The sequence below is a fragment of the Carcharhinus amblyrhynchos genome, chromosome 31 (genome assembly GCF_965287045.1).
Source record: "Carcharhinus amblyrhynchos chromosome 31, sCarAmb.v2.hapA, whole genome shotgun sequence".
Lineage (NCBI taxonomy): Eukaryota > Metazoa > Chordata > Chondrichthyes > Carcharhiniformes > Carcharhinidae > Carcharhinus > Carcharhinus amblyrhynchos.
Genome location: NC_137354.1, coordinates 6507581 through 6526426, shown reverse-complemented (window position 1 = coordinate 6526426; position 18846 = coordinate 6507581). Strand labels below are relative to the sequence as shown.

The 18846-nt window shown below is 43.1% G+C and overlaps 3 protein-coding genes across 4 annotated transcripts in view; 2 read left to right on the top strand and 1 right to left on the bottom strand.

Annotated features, from left to right (window-relative positions):
- Nucleotides 1-3738, top strand: part of LOC145360586 (dnaJ homolog subfamily B member 12-like) — a 29852-nt gene extending 26114 nt beyond the window's left edge. The window contains exons 8-9 of one of the 2 annotated variants that reach the window (XM_080215926.1): nucleotides 1028-1183; nucleotides 3390-3738. In XM_080215926.1, the coding sequence (XP_080072052.1) occupies nucleotides 1028-1149 (122 nt within the window). In that variant the 3' untranslated portion in view covers nucleotides 1150-1183; nucleotides 3390-3738. Of the gene's footprint in view, nucleotides 1-1027; nucleotides 1184-3319 lie in introns of both variants that reach the window. The other variant, XM_080215925.1, reaches the window with a different exon arrangement.
- Nucleotides 3739-5929: 2191 nt separating this feature from the next.
- anapc16 (anaphase promoting complex subunit 16) lies at nucleotides 5930-9543 on the bottom strand. The gene is made up of 3 exons (XM_080215927.1): nucleotides 9384-9543; nucleotides 7562-7636; nucleotides 5930-6282 (listed from the first exon to the last, which is right to left on the bottom strand). The coding sequence occupies exons 1-3, from the start codon at nucleotides 9508-9510 to the stop codon at nucleotides 6167-6169; spliced, it is 318 nt and encodes a 105-aa protein (XP_080072053.1). The 5' UTR covers nucleotides 9511-9543; the 3' UTR covers nucleotides 5930-6166.
- A 370-nt stretch (nucleotides 9544-9913) lies between these two features.
- Nucleotides 9914-18846, top strand: part of ascc1 (activating signal cointegrator 1 complex subunit 1) — a 55488-nt gene continuing 46555 nt past the window's right edge. Inside the window, exons 1-3 of the mRNA XM_080215663.1 lie at nucleotides 9914-10056; nucleotides 11738-11905; nucleotides 17290-17389. Of these exons, the coding sequence (XP_080071789.1) occupies nucleotides 11794-11905; nucleotides 17290-17389 (212 nt within the window). The 5' untranslated portion in view covers nucleotides 9914-10056; nucleotides 11738-11793. The remainder of the gene's footprint in view (nucleotides 10057-11737; nucleotides 11906-17289; nucleotides 17390-18846) is intronic.

Sequence of the window (18846 nt, the reverse complement as noted above, 5' to 3'; positions counted from 1 at the left end):
TTGAGTGAACTGGCCAGGCTGAACTTATAGCAACGTGCAGTCAAAAAGTGTAGGCTAACCGCGACTGCATGAACCATCCTATAATTCACGTTGCAATTCTGTGTAATTACTTTAACATCACATTTTGTTAATTTCCTTCTCGGGATGTTAGGGAACCAGCATTTATGAGTTGGCCTTGGAAATGGTGGTTGTGAACTGCTGCTATCTATGTGAACCATTGGATAGTCAGGGTGGACAATCAATTACTAGGTTTAAGGTGCGAGGAGCAAGGTTTAAAGGAGATGCACAAATCAGATTTTTTTACACAAAGGGTGGTGCGTGCCTGGAACTCATTGCCAGGAGAGGTAGTGGAAGTGGATACACGAGTGACTTTTAAGGGGAGTTTTGACAAATATATAAATAGGATGTGAATAGAGAGATACGGTCCCAGGAAATGCAAGAGGTTTTAGTTAAGTTGGGAAGTTTAGTCTGTGCAGGCTTGGGGGGCCGAAGGGTCTGTTCCTGTGCTGTAATTTTCTTTGTATTTCCAAATACTGGGAGATAGGATTTCCGATATATAGCCAAGTTGGAGTGTCTTGTGACTTGAATGGGAACTTGTAATTTATAGTATTCCAGCCATGTCAGGCAGACTTCAATGCTGGGGACTGTAAAACTGCAGGTGCTAAACATATTAAATGGAGGTCACATCTTACTGTATAATAATTCTGATTGATGTAAAATGCTTCACACCTTCATTTGAAAAGTATAAAACTATTGCAGTGTTTTGATTAATGTTTGGCCCTTATCAACATCACCAACTTGTCTCCTTAATATTAGAAGGGGTTGTAACTGCGTCTAAAATGGCTATTCTAATTCCCCACACAAGTCACTGTACATTAAAATATTCCATCGTGTTTTGAGATGCTGTAAAGCACAATAGACGAATACAAATATTTATTCTGTTCTGCCAGAGTTGCTGCAAAATCACATTGGTTGTTCGTGGTACAAACTGCTCCTCTCCACTAACATTTTTACTTCCTCTCTACAGAAGAGGGGTTGTTGTATCGAGCCCGCTACTTTGGTGACGTAGATCTTTACCAGAGAGCCCAGAAAATGAGCACCCCGAGCTGTGCCAGACTATCAGAAGTTCAGGCTTCCCTGCATGGTTAGAACGGAGTCTGCCACATCAGTAACCAGAGACCAGGTACGTCCTGTCAATGTCAACATTCATTTACCTTCATTTCTTTTGATCAGTTGGCTGTCCAGCAGATAAAGAAACTCATTAGCACATTGAGAAGTCTCCAAATCAAGCTGCAGACTCTCACTGCTGAAACACTGCAGTTAAAGCCAAAGGATTTAGGCATAGTTTGAGAAGGACTGAGGCTGTGTGGATCTCCAGTGGTGTGCAGGGATATAACTGTAATTAGCCAGTTATAGTTTGATAGCAGTCTCGTCTCTTGAGTATGTAAAGCAGCCCCCCGCAGTTTTAATCATATCCACTTCACCGGCTCTGTGATTTTCAGATCATAACTCTATGTTGGAACTGTTAGTTATTTTTTACTTTATTCTTTGATGGAATGTAGGTGTCACTGACAAGGCCAGCACTAATTGCCCTTGAACTGAGTGGTTTGCTGGGCAATTTCAGAGGCAATTAAGAATCAACGATGTTGCCGTGGGTCTAGAGTTACATGTAGACCAGACCAGGCAAGATGTTATGGATTTCATCCCTAAAGGACGTTAAAAGTTAAAGTTTATTTATTAATCACAAATAAGGCTTACATTAGCACTGCAATGAAGTTACTGTGAAATTCCTCTAATTGCCACACTCTAGCACCTTTTCAGATAAATGCATCTAACAGCATGTCTTTCAGACTGTGGGAGAAAACTGGAGCACCTGGAGGAAATCCATGCAGACACAGGGAGAACATGTAAACTCCGCACAGTGATCCAAGCCAAGAGTCAAACCTGGGTTCTTGGCGCTGTGAGGCAGCAGTGCTAACCAGTGTGCCACCGTGCTGCCCTAGTGAACCAGATGGGTTTTTAACAACAGTCAGTGATAGTTTCATGGTTAGGGTTACCATCACTCACAGTAGCTTTCAGTTCCAGATTACTGATTTATTAACTGAATTTAAATTTCACTAGCTGTTGTGGTAGAACTTGAACCCATGGCCCTAGATCATTTGCCACCATCTCCCCTTAGTAGACTTATTACCATTACTGTTCCTGATTTTTTAAAAAATTGTATTTATACAGTTCTTTCTATAGCTATTGAACATCATGAAAGGTTTTATAGCCGATAACAAACCTTTGAAGTGCAATCACTATTGTAATATAATTTGCACTTGCACACAGTAAGCTCCCAACAATGCATCAATAACCAAATAACCTGTTTTACTGATGCTGATTGGGGGATTATAACGCTCTGGAGAATTCTCCCGTTCTTCTTTTGAAATAAGACCATGGGATCCTCCACATCCACCCGAGGAAGCAGATGAAGTCTCAGCAAATGGTAGTGCCTTTGATAGTGCAGCACTTCCTCAGCACATTGTTGGAAAAGCCCATCTGGTTCACTAATGTCCTTCAGGGAAGGAAATCTGCTGTCCTTACCTGGTCTGGCCTGCACGTGACTCCAGAGCCACAGCAATGTTGTTGACTCTCAACTGTCCTCTGAACAAGGGCAACTAAGGATGGGCATTGAATGCTGGCCAGCCAGCGAAACCCACGTCCCACGAATGAATAAACAAAACTGCATTGGAATGTCAGCCTTGATTTTTGCACTAAAGATCTGGAGTGAGACTATGGGGTCATGGGAAGAATAGGAGAATGAGGGAGAGCTGCCTTCAACATCAAGCAAGAATGATGAAATGGAACTTTGGTTTTTTTTTTAATCATATAAAGGATATATCTAACTGGCTTTTGTCAAACAAAAGAGTGGCATATGGTAGCATAGTGGTTAGCAATGCTGCTTCCCAGCTCCAGGAACCTGGGTTCAATTCCCAGTTTGGGTCACTGTCTGTGTGGAATTTGCACATTTTCATTGTGTCTGCGAGGGTTTTCTCCAGGTGCTCCAGTTTCCTCTCTCAGTTCAAAGATGTGCAGGTTAGATTGGTTGGCCGTGCTAAAATTGCCCCTTTGTGTCTTGAGTTGCGTAGGTTAGAGGGATTAGTGGGTAAAATATGTAGGGATATGGTGTAGGGGCTGGGTGGGATTGTGGTCGATGCAGACTTGATAGGCCGAATGGCCTCTTCTGTACTGTAGGGTTTCTATCATTTCTATGGTTTATTACTCTTTCAAATGTTTTTATTCCTCCTGTTTCCCTCTATCTTCTCTCATGGTATAGCGATGGAGATGATGATTACTTTATTAAAAAAAGACCCTTGAAATTTGTCTTAAGACTGGATTTTGATTAGCCAGCAGCACTGCTGAAAATACTCACAGCCAATGAGCAAACCCCCACCACTGGACTTTTATTGATGAACTGGAGTAATGAGGCCTCGTGTTTCCTGGACAGCACCCTCCCGTGCAGACTACAATCAACTGGGGAGGACACTGGCACAGTGAAAAGCAGGAGATATGACTACGCATGAACCAAGTTTGTACATGTGCACTAGTCACTTCTAATGGAGCAAATTGACAAATGTGTTGAATTAATGATTTGAAAATTATTTATAGTTGTATATACATTGTACTTTATGCAGGGCTGAAATCAGTTGTAACTTATTTTGCTCTTCAATAGAAATAAATCTGTACTGTGACAAATATGCCGTGTCTCTGTATTTTATTGCCTACAGCAGTCATCCATCTGGAAACTACTTGGAGCTCAACATTGCTGTCTCAGATTGCATTCCAAGAGTAAGCTTAATTCATTTAAATTATTCCGTGGTTCAGGTCCACGTGTATTGTCCGTTTTGGACACCGAGTAAAATTAGTCAGTGAGAGATTAATTATTACAGTTAAACAACAGGATCTGACAAACAGCAATATGATAAAGATCAGATCTGTTTTAGTAATATTGAGTAAACCATAACTATTGGTTAGAACAGAAGGGCTAGTTCCCCTGCTGTTTGTTTGTTGACATAGTGCTGTGGGATCTTTATGTCCACCAGAGTGACTTCAGATTGAGGTCTCATCAGAAAGACGATTGTTTTGACAATGCAGCTTTCCCTCGGTGCTGCACTGAGTCCCAGCGTAGATTTTGTGCTCAAGTCTTTGGAGTGGGACCTGAACCTGCCACCTTGTGGCTCAGAGGCAAGAGTGCTAGCCACAGAGCCACACAGCTGAAATGGCTGACACAACTGGATTTAAAGACACTGAATTTGGTGGGAAAATAATCACACAGTTAATGTGTAGACCACTATTAACGTATAAAAAGACCCAGCAATCTGTGCCCAGGATCAGAAAGATGGAGAGCTGTGACTGACCACTAAGTTAAAGTTTATTTTATTTATTAGTCACAAGTAAGGCTTACATTAACACTGCCATGAAGTTACTGTGAAATTCCCCTAGTCGCCACACTCTAGCACCTGTTCGGGTCAACGTACCTAACTAGCACATCTTTCAGACTGGGAGGAAATCCTTGCAGGCACAGAGAGAACGTGCAAACTCCTCAGACAGTGACCCAAGTTGGGAACTGAACCTGGGACCCTAGTGCTGTGAAGCAGCAGTGCCAACCACTGTGCCACCATGCTTCCATAGTTTTTGGATGTGATGTTCTGGCATTAGTTTTATGAACCAAAGCTCAGTTAACCTTAAGAGTTTTAATAAGCTGTATTTGCACTGTTAAAACAAATTCACCACAGAAAGTTAGCACTGGTATTTAACAATGGAAGGATTCTTTTAATGGCATTCTCTAATGCTACTCAACTTTGAATCTCCAAGGAATAACAACCACTGGAAGCTCATTAAACTGTTCCCAGATCTTTTTTTCATTATTCGACCTCCAACTCCCACATTTTCTTCTGAATCCAATCTTTCAACATCATCTTGGTCTTGCATAGTGCCTTTAACATAACAAAAACCCTCCCCATGCCTCAGAAGATTTTCTCCTCTATCCCTTTCTGTACTTAATTTGACAAATTCACCTTATTTTCTTGTCATTTTTCTGTTTCCCTATCCAAAAAATATCATTGGTTAAAGGAGATAGATTGTCCTCTTGTTCACCAAGCTCCCAGATGTCCCAATGCCAGCTCATGCTTGCTGTGATCTGTAGTGCAAATTAACAACATCGGATGGGGCAACAGAATGAACTCTCAGGACTCACTGCAGAATGCCCTGCTCAAGCATTTAGAGTCAGAGGTATACAACGCAGAAATAGCCCTTCAGCCCATCACACTTGTATCAGTCAAGCTATTCTAATCCCATTTTCCAGTGCATGGTCTAAAGCTTTGTATGCCTTGGCGTCACAAGTGCACGTCTGAGGATCTCTGTCCCCACCATCCTTTCAGCTTCAGAGTTCCAGACTCGCTCTGGCTGAAAAAGCCTTTCCTCCTGCCCCTTACCTTCAATCTGTGACCCCCCGGTCACTGATCTCTCCACCAAGGAGAGATCAGTGTATGTCCCTCATAATTTTATACACCACAGTCCTGTTACCCCACCCCACCCAGTCTCCTCTGCTCCAAGAAAAAAAAACCCTCAGTCAATCCAATCTGTCTTCATAACTAAAACTCTCCAGCCCAAGCAACATAATTTCCTCTGCACCCTTCCTGTAATGAGGATTCCAGAACTGCACACAATACTCTACAGGTATGGCTCCACCTTTCAAATATGATCTGTAATTGCTCAGTTTGGTCTCAATAGGTTGCTAAATATTTACCATCATCTCATTATGCCTTCCAAACACAAGTTAGGAATATTTTAACTGGAATACCTATTTTTAGCCCTTTAAATCACCAGATTCTCCTCTTTTCCAACCTAAATTCCCGTAGTCTGAAATTAACATTCAGCCCAAGAATTTAATTTGATAACAACAATTTATTACCAGGCCTAAGCATCATTTTTAAAAAAAGTCTTACATGACCCAAATAAATCCCCTGAACACAGAACTCCACATCTATTATGTACATTTAAAACAGGATTCAAAACACTCACCGGTGCACATTTTTACAGAAAAAGAAATTTGTGTTTAATATCCCAGCTGCAATCTGCTGAAAGCATAAACCTTTCAAACTGACTAACTAAATCCAGTCTCTCATCCAGAGGAAGGAGTGAATCCCAGCAGCTGTTCGATTGGTTTATAACGCCATTCGTCAGCCTCCAACTCCTCAACCAAACTGGCCAGTTTCTCCATCCGGGAACACTGTTGCTCTGTGTGGGAAAGAGGAAATACATAAAATTATAATCGGAAGAAAGCTTCACTTACTAGTTCACCATTTGATGTGGTTATCACCAAATCCCTACAGTACAGAAAGAGACCATTCACCCCATCCAGCTTGCACCGACAACAATCCCACCCAGGCCCTATCCCAGTAACCCCATCTATATATCCTAGCTAGTCCCCCTGACACTAAGGGGCAATTTAGCATAGCCAATCCACCTAACCCACACATCTTTGGAGTGTGGGAGGAAACCCACGCAGGCACAGGGAGAATGTGAAAACTCCAGTCACCCAAGCCTGGAATTGAACCCAGGTCCCTGGCACAGAGATAGCACTCAGAGCTAAGCACTGTGCTACCGTGCTGCCAAATTAATGTTACCTTAAAGAGCTGCTTCTTGTTTTCCATGGATAACGCTTAGAGACACCCAGCTCAACTTCTCGATGTAGACACAAAAGCTAAGCTCACATTTTACTGATTTCAGTTTAGTTTTGTGCTGACGGAGACGCAGGTAAGATACAGATTTACAGTTCATCCACTGAAGAACCAGTCCTCACATGGATGCCTTTCAGAATTCCGAAAACCTTGTTCTGAAATCTGACAGCTCTCAACACTCTTGGTAACTATGGCTAATATATCACCCCCCCGCCCCAAATCCCGTGCAGAGAAACAGATTAATTGCTTACTTATCTCAGTGCTGCTTGACGTAACATGCGTGCTGTATTTGCCCACAGCACATATTCAAATTAATCCATTGCATTAATCACTTTGTGGCATTTTGAGAGAACAGGTAAAGCACTGTATAGCTTTAAACCTTGTGTTACCATGCAAGATAGCAGCAGAGCAACGTGACTTCTTGCGAGATGTACCCATTGTAACCTCTAATTCTACCTTTTACTCTCGTTCTATGCTTTTAAAACTCTGTTCTAACTCTTATAAGCTTATATTAAGTTAATCTTTCTCTATACCCTAGCTATGACTGTAAGACTACATTCTGCATTCTCTCCTTTCCTTCTCTAGGAATGGTATGCTTTGTCTGTACAGTGCGCAATAAACCATACTTTTCACTGTCTATTAATACATGTGACAAAAGTAAATCAAATCATATGAAGAAAAGTCAATAAAGAAGTTCTTTTGAAAGAGAAGTTAAGGCCATATCACAAGTTTTTTTTGGGGGGGGATTTTTTTTTAATGAATTCTTTCATGGGCATCACTGGTAAAGCCAGCATTTGTTGACCTTGAAATGAAATACAATCCCAGTTCCACTTTACCTCGTTTCACCTGCCTCAGTGTGTGAGCCACCTGATAACTGAAAACTGCTTCACACAGGAACCTCTCTGTGGCATCTGTCAAAACAAAAACAAAGTGATGAAATACAGTACACTTCTTTTAGCAATAACCGCGCACTAGCAAATTTTCCCAAACAGAATGTTCAATCTATAGTTAGATTAATTTTTCACTTTCATTCTTCGACAGAGTTTATTTTACAACAGCGCAGTTTTACGGACAATGAACCAATCGTATGCACTGTGTCTGACGGCATCACACATTCAAACTGTTAGGTTGTAACCAAAAGCTCAGTCAAAGGGATAGATTGTACAGAGCGATTTCAGAGGAATAGTGGAGAGGTTTTGGGAGGGAATTACAGTGTTTAGGACTGTGGCAGCCAAAGGAATAACCTGCTGATGTGAAACTATCAAAATCAGGGACCCTCAATTACCCAAGCCATCACGCAAACTAGCCCCCCATCCATTGATTCTGTCTACATTTTTGACAATCAGGACAACAATGTCAGTAGGTCATGCTGGGGGTTTAGCCAGCACTAACAATACATATGTAGGCAAGATACGAATATACCTCCATGGCTCTGACACAACAGGAGCGTGGGAACAGTCAAATCTGGAGGCCGTGAAACGTCCCCCCACACATTGAGTTGAAGCCCAGCAGATTCCAGGTGGCGTTTGCCTAAAAGTATTTCTGGAGGTGTTGCCACACGATTTAATCCTACACTTCAGCCATTTATTCGGCCAACACTTGCCTTGTGATATACAGCCTTCTGAGACAAATTAGAAAACAAGACTCATTACCCGATTGGATAATGCTTGGTTGTCAGCCAAACATCTTTTTCCCTCTCTCATTTTTTAAAAATATATATCTGGCAAAGACAAATGTTCAAAGTATTAATATTTTTGAATAACTAGTGAAGAGAAACTTGTGACGTGGCTTGAAAAAGACCACTGTATCTCCTAATGTCTCGATTTTTGTTGCACACAGCAGGCTTGATCCTCAATTCCAGGAAACTCACAGCCAATCCTGGAGAGTTGGCAACCAGAGGTTGCACAACACCAGATTAAAATCCAACTGATTTATTTAACAGCACAAGCTTTTGGAGCATTGCTCCTTCATTAGATGAGTGGGAGTTGGGTTCACAAACACAGCATATATAGACACAAACTCAATTACAAGACACAAACACCATGCGCAGGCCACGTACTCCTGCAATATAGTGTGACACGGGCCCAGGATCCTGGTTGGGGCTGTCGGTTTCTGCTCAGCAACTCTGCTTTGATGTGTGTCTTAGGGGCCGCCTTGGAAAGTGCTTGCCCAAAGATCAGAGGCTGAACGCCCTTGATTGCTGAGGCATTCCTCAACAACAGGGGAGCACTCCTACCTGGTGATTGTTGTCCATTCATCTGTTGTTGTGGTATCTGCATGGTCTCGCCGGTGTGCCATACCTCAGGACGTCCTTTCCTGGAGGTGGATGGCGTTGGCCAAATCACTGGAGTATGTGCCTGGTGGATGGTGCCCTTGTAAATTGAGTATGTGTCTATAACATGCCCTGTTTGTGAACCCAACTCCCACTCACCTGATGAAGGAGCAGCGCTCAGAAACCTCGTGATTCCAAATAAACCTGTTTGACTTTAACTTGGTGTTGTGAGACTTCTTACTTTGCCCACTCCAGCCCAACGCTGGCATCTCCACCAGAGGTTGCCCGAATGCACCCTGATTAGGGAACTGGAGGAGGTGGGTGGTAACTGAGGCTAAAGTCAGGCACCCCGGGACAACATCCGCTCTCTCCGAGCCGCCCCTCACCTTCCAGCAGCTCCCCAGCTCCTTTGGGCGAGGTGAAGAGTACTTTCCGCGGCGGGGTGAGCTCCGACACCCCGAAAGCGCCGCCGCCTGCCGCCGAGGAGGACGAAGACGACGCCGAGGTGGCCATGGCGGTGGGGACCTGCTGCCATAAACCGAAATGGCCGGCCGGTACGCATTTTACGGCAGGAGGTCGGTTTTTACCACACTTCACGACGATCCCAGCGAGGAGCGAGGTGGACGATCCCATTCTCCTGGAAGGGGAGTATACCTTTCCTGACGGCTAATTTAAGAAATAAACCAATCATTTTCAACTCAGCAAACATTTGATCTTTAGCGTATTATTTAGAAATCTAAGTACAACACAGGTTGCTGTAAAAAGTTACAGGGAATGGTGTGAATATTTATTTTCGTTATAGTTCACCCCCCGTATTTGTAAATAGAAGGGGCGCGGCGTTTATTTGTTTAAACCTCCGGTTGTGGCGGGGCAAAATATCATTTCCGAAGTGAATTGAACAGGGTCCGGGCGGTTAGAGAGGGTGGCACGCATATTTTAAATACATCGGGCGGGTTTGGTGTTTGACCCGAGAAGGAGCCGGACCCACCGGAAGGGACCTACCCGGACCCACCGGAAGGGACTGAATTGAGTGACGGACTCGCAGCTGGAGTGTTGCGGGTGTGTGAAACAACTTTGGATGCCAATATTAACGGGGGGAGATGCAGCAACAGCAACATTGATCTGATTTATTATCGTCCTATGTATTAGCGTAACAGTGAAAAGTATTGTTTCTTGCGCGCTGCACAGACAAAACATACCGTTCATAGAGAAGGAAAGGAGAGAGTGCAGAATGTAGTGTTACAGTCAGAGCCAGGGTGTAGAGAAAGATCAACTTAATGTGAGGTAGGTCCATTCAAAAGTTTGATAGCAGCAGGGAAGAAGCTGTTCTTGAGTCGGTTGGTATGCCTCAGACTTTTGTATCTTTTCCCTCATGGAAGAAGGTGGAAGAGAGAATGTCCAGGGTGCACGAGGTCCTTAATTATGCTGGCTGTTTTGTTGAGGCAGCAGGAAGTGTAGACAGAGTCATTGAATCGGAGGCTGGTTTGCATGATGGATTGGGCTACATTCACGACCTTTAGTAGTTTCTTGTGGTCTTGGGCAGAGCCGTACCAGCTGTAGTGCTTTCTATGGTGCATCTGTATAAATTGGTGAGAGTTAGAGCGTACATGCTGAATTTCCTCTGCTGCCTGAGAAAGTAGAGGCATTGGTGGGCTTTCTTAACTAAAAGTTTATTTATTAGTGTCACTAATACATAAATTTTAAAGTAGGCTTACATTAACATGCAGTGAAGTTACTGTGACAATTCCCTGGTTGCGTCACTCCGGTGCCTGTTCAGGTACATCGAGGGAGAATTTAGCATAGCCAGTGCACATAAAGCAGCATGTCTTTCTGACTCTGGGAGGAAACCTGAGCACCCAGAGTAAACCCATGCAGCCATGGGGAAAACATGCAAACTTCACACAGACAGTGAGCCAAGCTGGGAATTGAACTTGGGTTCCTGCACTATAAGACAGCAGTGCTAACTGCTGTGCCACCATGCCACCCATCTATACTGCACTGTGGAGAGACCAGGAGAGGTTGTTGGTGATCTGGACATCTCAAAGCCTGAAATTCTCAATTTCACTTCATTCCCATTGATGTGGACAGGGTCATGACCTTTACCAGCCTTTATCAACAACTTTTGATCATTTGGTAACCTTGAACAATTTGCATTGCTGTGGCAACCTTTAATAACAACAACAAATCTTTATGTAATGCCATTGACGTACCATAGGGACTTCACAGGATCCATACAGTACAAAGTTACACACTAAATCATGGAGGGAGATATTAGATCAGGGTTGTCCATTTAAGGCAGAGATGGGAAGTACATTTCCTCAGAGGGTATGAGTCTCTGGGGCTTGTCTTCCTCAAAAGGCAATGGAAGTACAATCTTTGAATGTTTTCAAGGCAGAGCTAATTAGATCGTGATAAGCAAACGGGTGAAAGGTTCTTGGGGGCAGCTGAGAATGTGGGATTGAGGTCACAATCAGATTAGCCATGATTTTATTGAATGGTGGAACAGACTCGAGGGGCTGAATGGCCTACTTCTAATTCATATTTTCCTATGTTCAGTTCTGTAAAATTCTTATTGATCAGGTGGTTCTTTTGCTGATGTGATCTATGAGTGACATTTGACGAGTGTGAAAATATCCCATAGCACATTTTTGAGGATTCTATAGCTTTTAATTACTCTGAAGATACAGTGAAGCTTTTAATGTGGTGCGAACCTTATTTACTTTGTTTTATTGGCCAGCAGAACTCGTATTGTGTTTTACCCACCCTGGCTGCACTCTTGAGGCAAGATAAGATAAAATGGAAGTTCTTCGTCCGACACTGATCAATATTGAGGGCCGGATTTACCGCAAAAACCATGTCAAAGAGCAGGTGTACCAAAATGAGGAAGAGGACGACTTTACTTACTCAGGTATTCATAAATGTAGACTATAACGCCATTGTAAACCTTGTCAGAAAACAACCTATTGGTGCTTGTTCCAGTGAAAGAATATGTAACCATATAAAAGCCTAGTACATATAACAATTATTGACACAAATTATTGCATGGAAGCGTGATATAGTTTCAAATCATAGAGTCTGCGACACAGAGAGAGGCCCTTTGGCCCAGCTGGTCCATGCTGACCAAAAAGCCCATCTAAGCTAACCCCATTTGCCTGCATTTGGTCCATGTCTCTCTAAACCTTTCCTATCCTATCTGTCCAAATGCCTTTTAAATGTTATCAATGTCCCTGCCTCAACCACTTCCCCCGGCAGCTCATTCCACCCTCTGTCTAAAAAAAGTTGCTCCTCAGGTTCCCATTAGTTCTTTCCCCTCACTAAAACCTATGCCATCCAGTTCTCAATTTCCTCAACTCTGGGGGAAAAAGACTGAGTGCCTTCACCCTATCCATGCCTCTCGTGATCTTATACATCTCTATAAGATCATCCCTCTGTCTCTACGTTGCAAAGAAGAAAGTCCCAGCCTGTCCAATCTCTCCCTATAACTCAGCCGCTTGAGTCCTGGCAACATGCTTGTGAATCTCTTCTGCCCTCTTTCCAGCTTAATAACACCTCCCCTATACCATTTCTTGTCTTCTCAAATTTAGCCACTTCATTGATAAGTCCAATATTCTAGCCTGAACCCACTTTTCCAGGCCACCTGTTTCAGCAGTCCAGAGAAGGGTTACTAGGTTGATCCCAGTACGAAGGGTGTGGAGGATGTTAAGAGCCTCCAGCGTGATTTAGACAAGTTGAGTGAATGGACAAATTCATGGCGGAGACGTCAGTAGGGAAAACGGAATGCAGAGTATTACTTAAATGGTGATGGTTTGGGAAAGTTGATGTACAAAGGGACACTAGTCACTGAAAGCAAGTAGGCAAATACAGCAAGCAGTTAGGAAGGCAAATGGTGTGTTGGTTTTCATGCAAGGGGACTTGAGTACAAGAATATCTTTCTGCAGCTGTACAGGGTCTTGGTGAGGCTATACCTGGAGTATTATGTGCAGATTTGGTCTCCTTACCTAAGAAAGTATATTTGCCATGGCCGGGGAGCAGTGAAGGTTCACCAGACTGATTCCTGGGATGGTAGGATTGGCGTTCGAGAAGAGAGTAGGTCAACTGCATTTGTATTCATTAGAATTTAGAAGAATGAGAGAGGATCTCATTGATAAGTATAAAATTTTGACAGAGCTGGACAGACATTTTACAGGGATGTTCGTTCCTATGAATGAGAAGGTCTAGAATAAGCCATTACAGTCTCAGGATACGAGGGAAACCATTTAAGACTGAGATGAGAAATTTCTTCACTCAGAGGGTAGTGAACCTGTGGAATTCTCTACCGCAGAAGGCTGTGGAGGTTAAGTCATGAATATATTTAAGAAGGAAATAGATATCTAGACTTTAAATGTATCAAGGGGTATGGGGAGAATGCAGGAACATGGTGTTGAGATGGAGCATCAACTATGATCATATTGAATTACAGAGCAGGTTTGAAGGACTGAATTGGGCAGCATGGTGGCACCAACCACAGTCCCACCCATCCCTATTCCCATAACCCCATACATTTACCCTAGCTAGTCCCCCTGACACTATGGGACAATTTAGGCATGGCCTATCCACCTAACCCGCACATCTTTGGACTGTCAGAAAAATTGATGTGCAGGTTAGGTTTATCCATGCCAAATTGACCCTAGTGTCAGTGGATTAGCAGCGTAAATATGTGGGGTTACAGGAATAGGGCCTGGATGGGATTATGGGCAGTGCAGACTCGATGGGCCAAATGGCTTCCTTCTGCACTGTAGGGATTCTATGACTCTACATAGGCCATTCAGCCCCTCAATCCTGCCCTGCCATTCGATAAGATCATGATGGATCTATTTGTGTTCAGTTCCACGTTCCCATCTACCCCAGTAATCTTTGATTCCCTTGTCTAACAAGAATCTATCTACCCTTGCCTTAAAAATATTCAATGACCCCTCCTCTACTACCTTTTGGTGTAGCAAGTTCCAAAGTCACACTATCCTCTGAGGGGGAAAAAAAAATTCTCCTTTCTGTCCTATCAGGGCAACTTCTAATTTTAAGACAGTGCTCCCAAGCTCTGAACTCGTCCACAAGAGGAAACATCCTTTTCACATCACCTCATCAAGACCTTTCAGGATCTTATACACTTCAGTCAAGTCACACACTCACTCTTTTAAACTCTAGTGAAAACAAGGCCAGCGTGTCTATCCTATCCTCATAAGAGGAACCACTCATTCCAGCTATCAATCTAGTAAACCTCTTCTAAACCACCTCCAATGTATTTACATCCTTCCTTAAAAACGGAGTCCAAAACTGTGTACAGTATTTGAGATTCCGTCTCACAAATGCCCTGTATAACTGAAGCATAACATCCTTGCTTTTTTACTCAGCTCGTCACTCAAACCAGCATCCCGTTCATTAACTCTGTTTACACTTCCTATCAGTTCGTCAAAGCAGCCAGCATAATCAGGGACCCACACATCCTGGACATTTTCTCTTCCACTTCTTTCATCGGGAAAAAGATACAAAAGCCTGACATCACGTACCAACCGACTCAAGAACAGCTTCTTCCCTGCGGTCATCAGACTTCTGAATGGATCTGCCACGTATTATGTTGATCTTTCTCTCCACCCTGGCTATGACTAACACTGCATTCTCCACTCCTTTCTTTCTCTATGAACAGTATGTTTTGTCTGTATAGTACGCAAGGAACAGTGCCTTTCACTGTATACTATTACAGGTGACAAATCAAATCAAGTTCCCCTCATAACAAAGCATACCGTTCCATTGGCCTTCCTCATATATGCTATACCTGCGTACTAACTCTTTGACTCATGCAGCAGAACACTGAGATCCCTTTGCACCTCAGAATTCTGCAGTCATTCTCTGCTTGAGTAACATCTGCTTTTTTACTCTTCCTGCCAAAATGAACAACCTCACATTTTCGCACTTTATACTCCATCTACCAGACCACTCACTCAACCCATCTATATCCATCTGTAAACTCCTTGTCTTCTTCACAACATACTTTCTCAGCTATCTTTGTATTGCATGCAGATTTAGCTACTCTGCCTTTGTTCACCTCATTGACATCACATTGATGTAAATTGAGGCCCCAGCACAGACCCCTACATGTCTCCTCTTGTCACACCCTGTCAATCAGACAAAGACCCATTTATGCATACTCTGTATTTTTTCCCAACCAATCTTCAATCCAGTTTAATCTATTAGCCCTACACCATGAGCTTTTAGCTTCTGCAGTCATTTTTGAGGTAGCACCTTATCAAATTCTCTCTGTAAATCTAAGTACAGTACATCTACAGGCTCCCCTTTATCCATATCACGTGATAATCTCTTCATGTGACCTTTTTCAAGTCCAACGTCCTTTTCGAAATAAGGCGGGTAGTTGGCTCGTTTCAACATCCTGTGTGTAGGGCTTTTATACCTCGAGAGTTTGAGACAGCTGGTTTCTTTGTAACTGAATGACCCATTCAATTCAAAATTACCCTTTTGATTGGTTTAAGGAAAGGCATTGAGTCACCATCGGCCTGCAAGGTTCATTTTATTCCCTCTTGAGATGGGACTGGTTTCAATCCCCAGAATAAGTCAGGTGATCCTCAAGTAGCCATCTTTTTGTAGCCTTTTGTTTTCAACTTTTTAAGATATAAAAATTAGCCTGAAGTTCAGAATATACTGGGGACATGACACTCTGTAAATTCTTGTGCGCTCCTGAGAACCCCTAGTAAAGGCATATTCCTGAAGATGCAGTGTCCTAACCTCCGTAGAGCAACCTCTGCAGTTCATAAAATCATAGAATCCCTAAAGTGCAGAAGGAGGCCATTTGGCCCATCGAGCCTGCACCAACAACAGTCCCACCCAGATGCTATCCTTGCAAGCCTGCATTTTTACCCTGCTAATTCCCCTGTCACTAGGGGCAATTTACCATGGCCGATCAACCTAACCTTTGGACTGTGGGAGGAAACCGGAGAAAATACAGGGAGGACGTGCAGACTCCTCACAGATAGTGACCCAAGGCTGGAATTGAACCTGGGTCCCTGGTGCTGTGAGGCAGCAGTGCTAACCATCATGTCACCTGTTATTGCAGAGAAAATGTTTAGTTCGTATGCAACAGGAGTAGTGTACTATCAAACAAATAAAAACAAAATTCTTGAGACATTTGCAATGGCAATATGCCTGTCGACAGATGAACAGAATTGTGATGATGTCCTGGAGCCTTGCAGAGCCCAGATTGAAACCTAGTTTGAAACCAGGAGATGCATGTGTGACGTTTTGTCATTTCTGGAGAGCTCTTTGTGCTGTTCTGTCATCTCCTGCTTTGAGTTTACAATGCAGCAATCTCACTAGCTTGGCTGCTGAGCACAGATTCTCATCCTGTTGTACAAATGCTGCCTCCTGCGTAAGCATTGAGCAGTCCCCAGTGAGTCACTAATAGTCGCTCCACTGCACATGTTACGCAAGGTTTTTCAATGGAAAGGCTTGCACAACTTTAAAAAAAAAGTGTGACTCAGTTGTAATTAAAACTTGAGCGGAAAACTAATTAAAACCTTTATCTTTAACAGGCTGAGGATTGGTGGAGTACGGTGTAAGAATTTTCCAATGTACTGACCTTTTGTACCATTCCTTACAGGGAGAATATAGACATGGGTAAAACAATGACATGAAAATGGTTTTGTCCACTGTTAAAGGGGACAGAATGCAACTTTTCTGCCTTCTTCCTGGACATTTCCATACCGCTCTTCAATTTTTATTGGTCTTCCTTAATATATGTGTAATTTTATGTGGTATAATATATACGATGGCACAGTGGTTAGCACTGCTGTCTCACAGCGCCAGGGACCCAGGTTTGATTCCCAGCTTGGGTCACCACTGTCTGTGCAGAGTTTGCACATTCTCTCCGTGTATGCTTGGGTTTCCTCCGAGTGCTCCGGTTTCCTCCCACAGTCCAAAAGACTTGCAGGGTTAGGTGAATTGGCCATGCTAAATTCTCCCTCAGCGTACCCAAATAGTTGCCGGAGTGTGGCGACTAGGGAATTTTCACAGTAATTTCATTACGCTGTTAATGTAAGCCTACTTGTGACTAATAAATAAACTTTAATAAAGTAACCAAATCTTGACTAAAGTATCTCACTATCAGAGATCGAACAACCATCACTTATGTTTCCTATGTCGTCTTGTTTTGGATTCAGATACGCATCTGTGTTGCTGAACTGTGGCTGTGAATTGGAGCTCCAAGATTCAATGGTGTCATTAATGATTTCTCTCTTTGTTGTGCAGGGGTTGTAGACTGTATGGATGAGCCTTGCGACTCTGCACTTATAGAACAGACAGACCGAGGCTATCGCTGTGCCATGGCTGTGCCCAGTGTTCTTTACAAGTGAGTTCACACCATTTGGGATTTATAAGCATGTTTCTGTTTGCCCCAGACTAAACCATGTTCTTTTTCCCCCACCTGTCCTGGACACACAGGGGAGACCTTAAACGATCCCAACAAACTGTTTGATGTAGAGCAGGGAGTTGTGCCAGTATCCTGGTCAGTCCTGGCTGGTGCCAGAAACAGAGTAATTATGATCTCATTGAGTAGGTGGAGCAGACTTGATGGGCCGAATGACCTATTCTGCTCCCACATCTTAAGGGCTTAAACAGGTTAATTAGTTTTCAAGCTAACACACAAAATACGCAATGTATTTACCAGCATGCCACTGAACCTCCCAGTAATTCATTCACACACAGCACGCTTTGATAGCCTAGATACGTGAATACAAAGGGCAACACCTTTCTCTTGTCGAATACCTGGGTACAAACAATACCAGGCATTAAGAGTACTTAGACTTTCAATCTTTAATTATTTGTGCACAAATGAGAACATAATATAGCGCAGAGCATTGAAAGGTGTTCTGTTGATTCATATAGAAAATGTAGCAGTTCACCGTATCTGCTCTTTGAAACTGTTATTGAAAGGGTCTTATTTTCATCCTGTGGCCAAGGCTGGGAACAGTGTTTATGAAACTAACACAAGGTTACGATTAGTCGCTTATCCTGAGTACACATGCGTTGGCCTCACTGAAGGTATTGTTTGCTAATAAGCATTTTCCATTACTCGACAGAGTTAGTTTGTCATAACTTAATTTCCACAATTTTTGTAAATTAATTTTTCTCACCAGCATCTGAATTTTTTAAACTGCTTTTAACTATAGTTTCAAAGCAACCCTGTGGCGTTTTATTCTAAGTGAGCATCCTTAATCTTGCGGAACAAAGTGAATTAAATATTTGGCCATAGCTGGAATTACAACTTAATTTCCACACACTCTACCATATGTAGGGATAGGACGATAGAATGGTAAACTGAAGTCTGTACCCAAAATATAAACCGGACTCTATTTTCTCTCTTTCAGCCTGCTTGTGCACGGCCAAATTTCATTCTAGATCTGTGGAAGATTATTAACAATGGTAGTAGTTAATAAATGTTAGCAACTAGTTTCTAAAAAAAATATTCTTACTGGCCCTGAACGTTAACAGGTTGGCACAGTGACACAGTGGTTAGCACTGCTGACTCACAGCGTCAGGGATCTGGGTTCGATTCCGACCTTGAGTCAGTGTCTGTGTGGAGTTGGCACACTCTCCCTGTGTCTGTGTGGGTTTCCCCTGGGTGCCCCGGCTTCCTCCCACAGTCTGGGTTAGGTGGATTGGCTATGCTAAGTTGCCCTTTGGTGTTGGGAAGGGGGGTGCTAGGGGGCTAGCTAGGGTAAATGCATGGCATTGTGGTGATGGGGCCTGGTTGGTGCAGACTCGATGGATCACATGGCCTTCTCCTGCACTCTAGGGATTCTATGA

Coding starts and splice junctions, on each gene's coding strand:
- anapc16 (XM_080215927.1), bottom strand. CDS start 9,510: ATGGCCACCTCGGCGTCGTCTTCGTCCTCCTCGGCGGCAGGCGGCGGC. Junction 7,637..9,383: donor AGCTGGGGAGCTGCTGGAAG/GTGAGGGGCGGC, acceptor TTGTTTTGACAG/ATGCCACAGAGAGGTTCCTG. Junction 6,283..7,561: donor ACTGAGGCAGGTGAAACGAG/GTAAAGTGGAAC, acceptor TTTCCCACACAG/AGCAACAGTGTTCCCGGATG.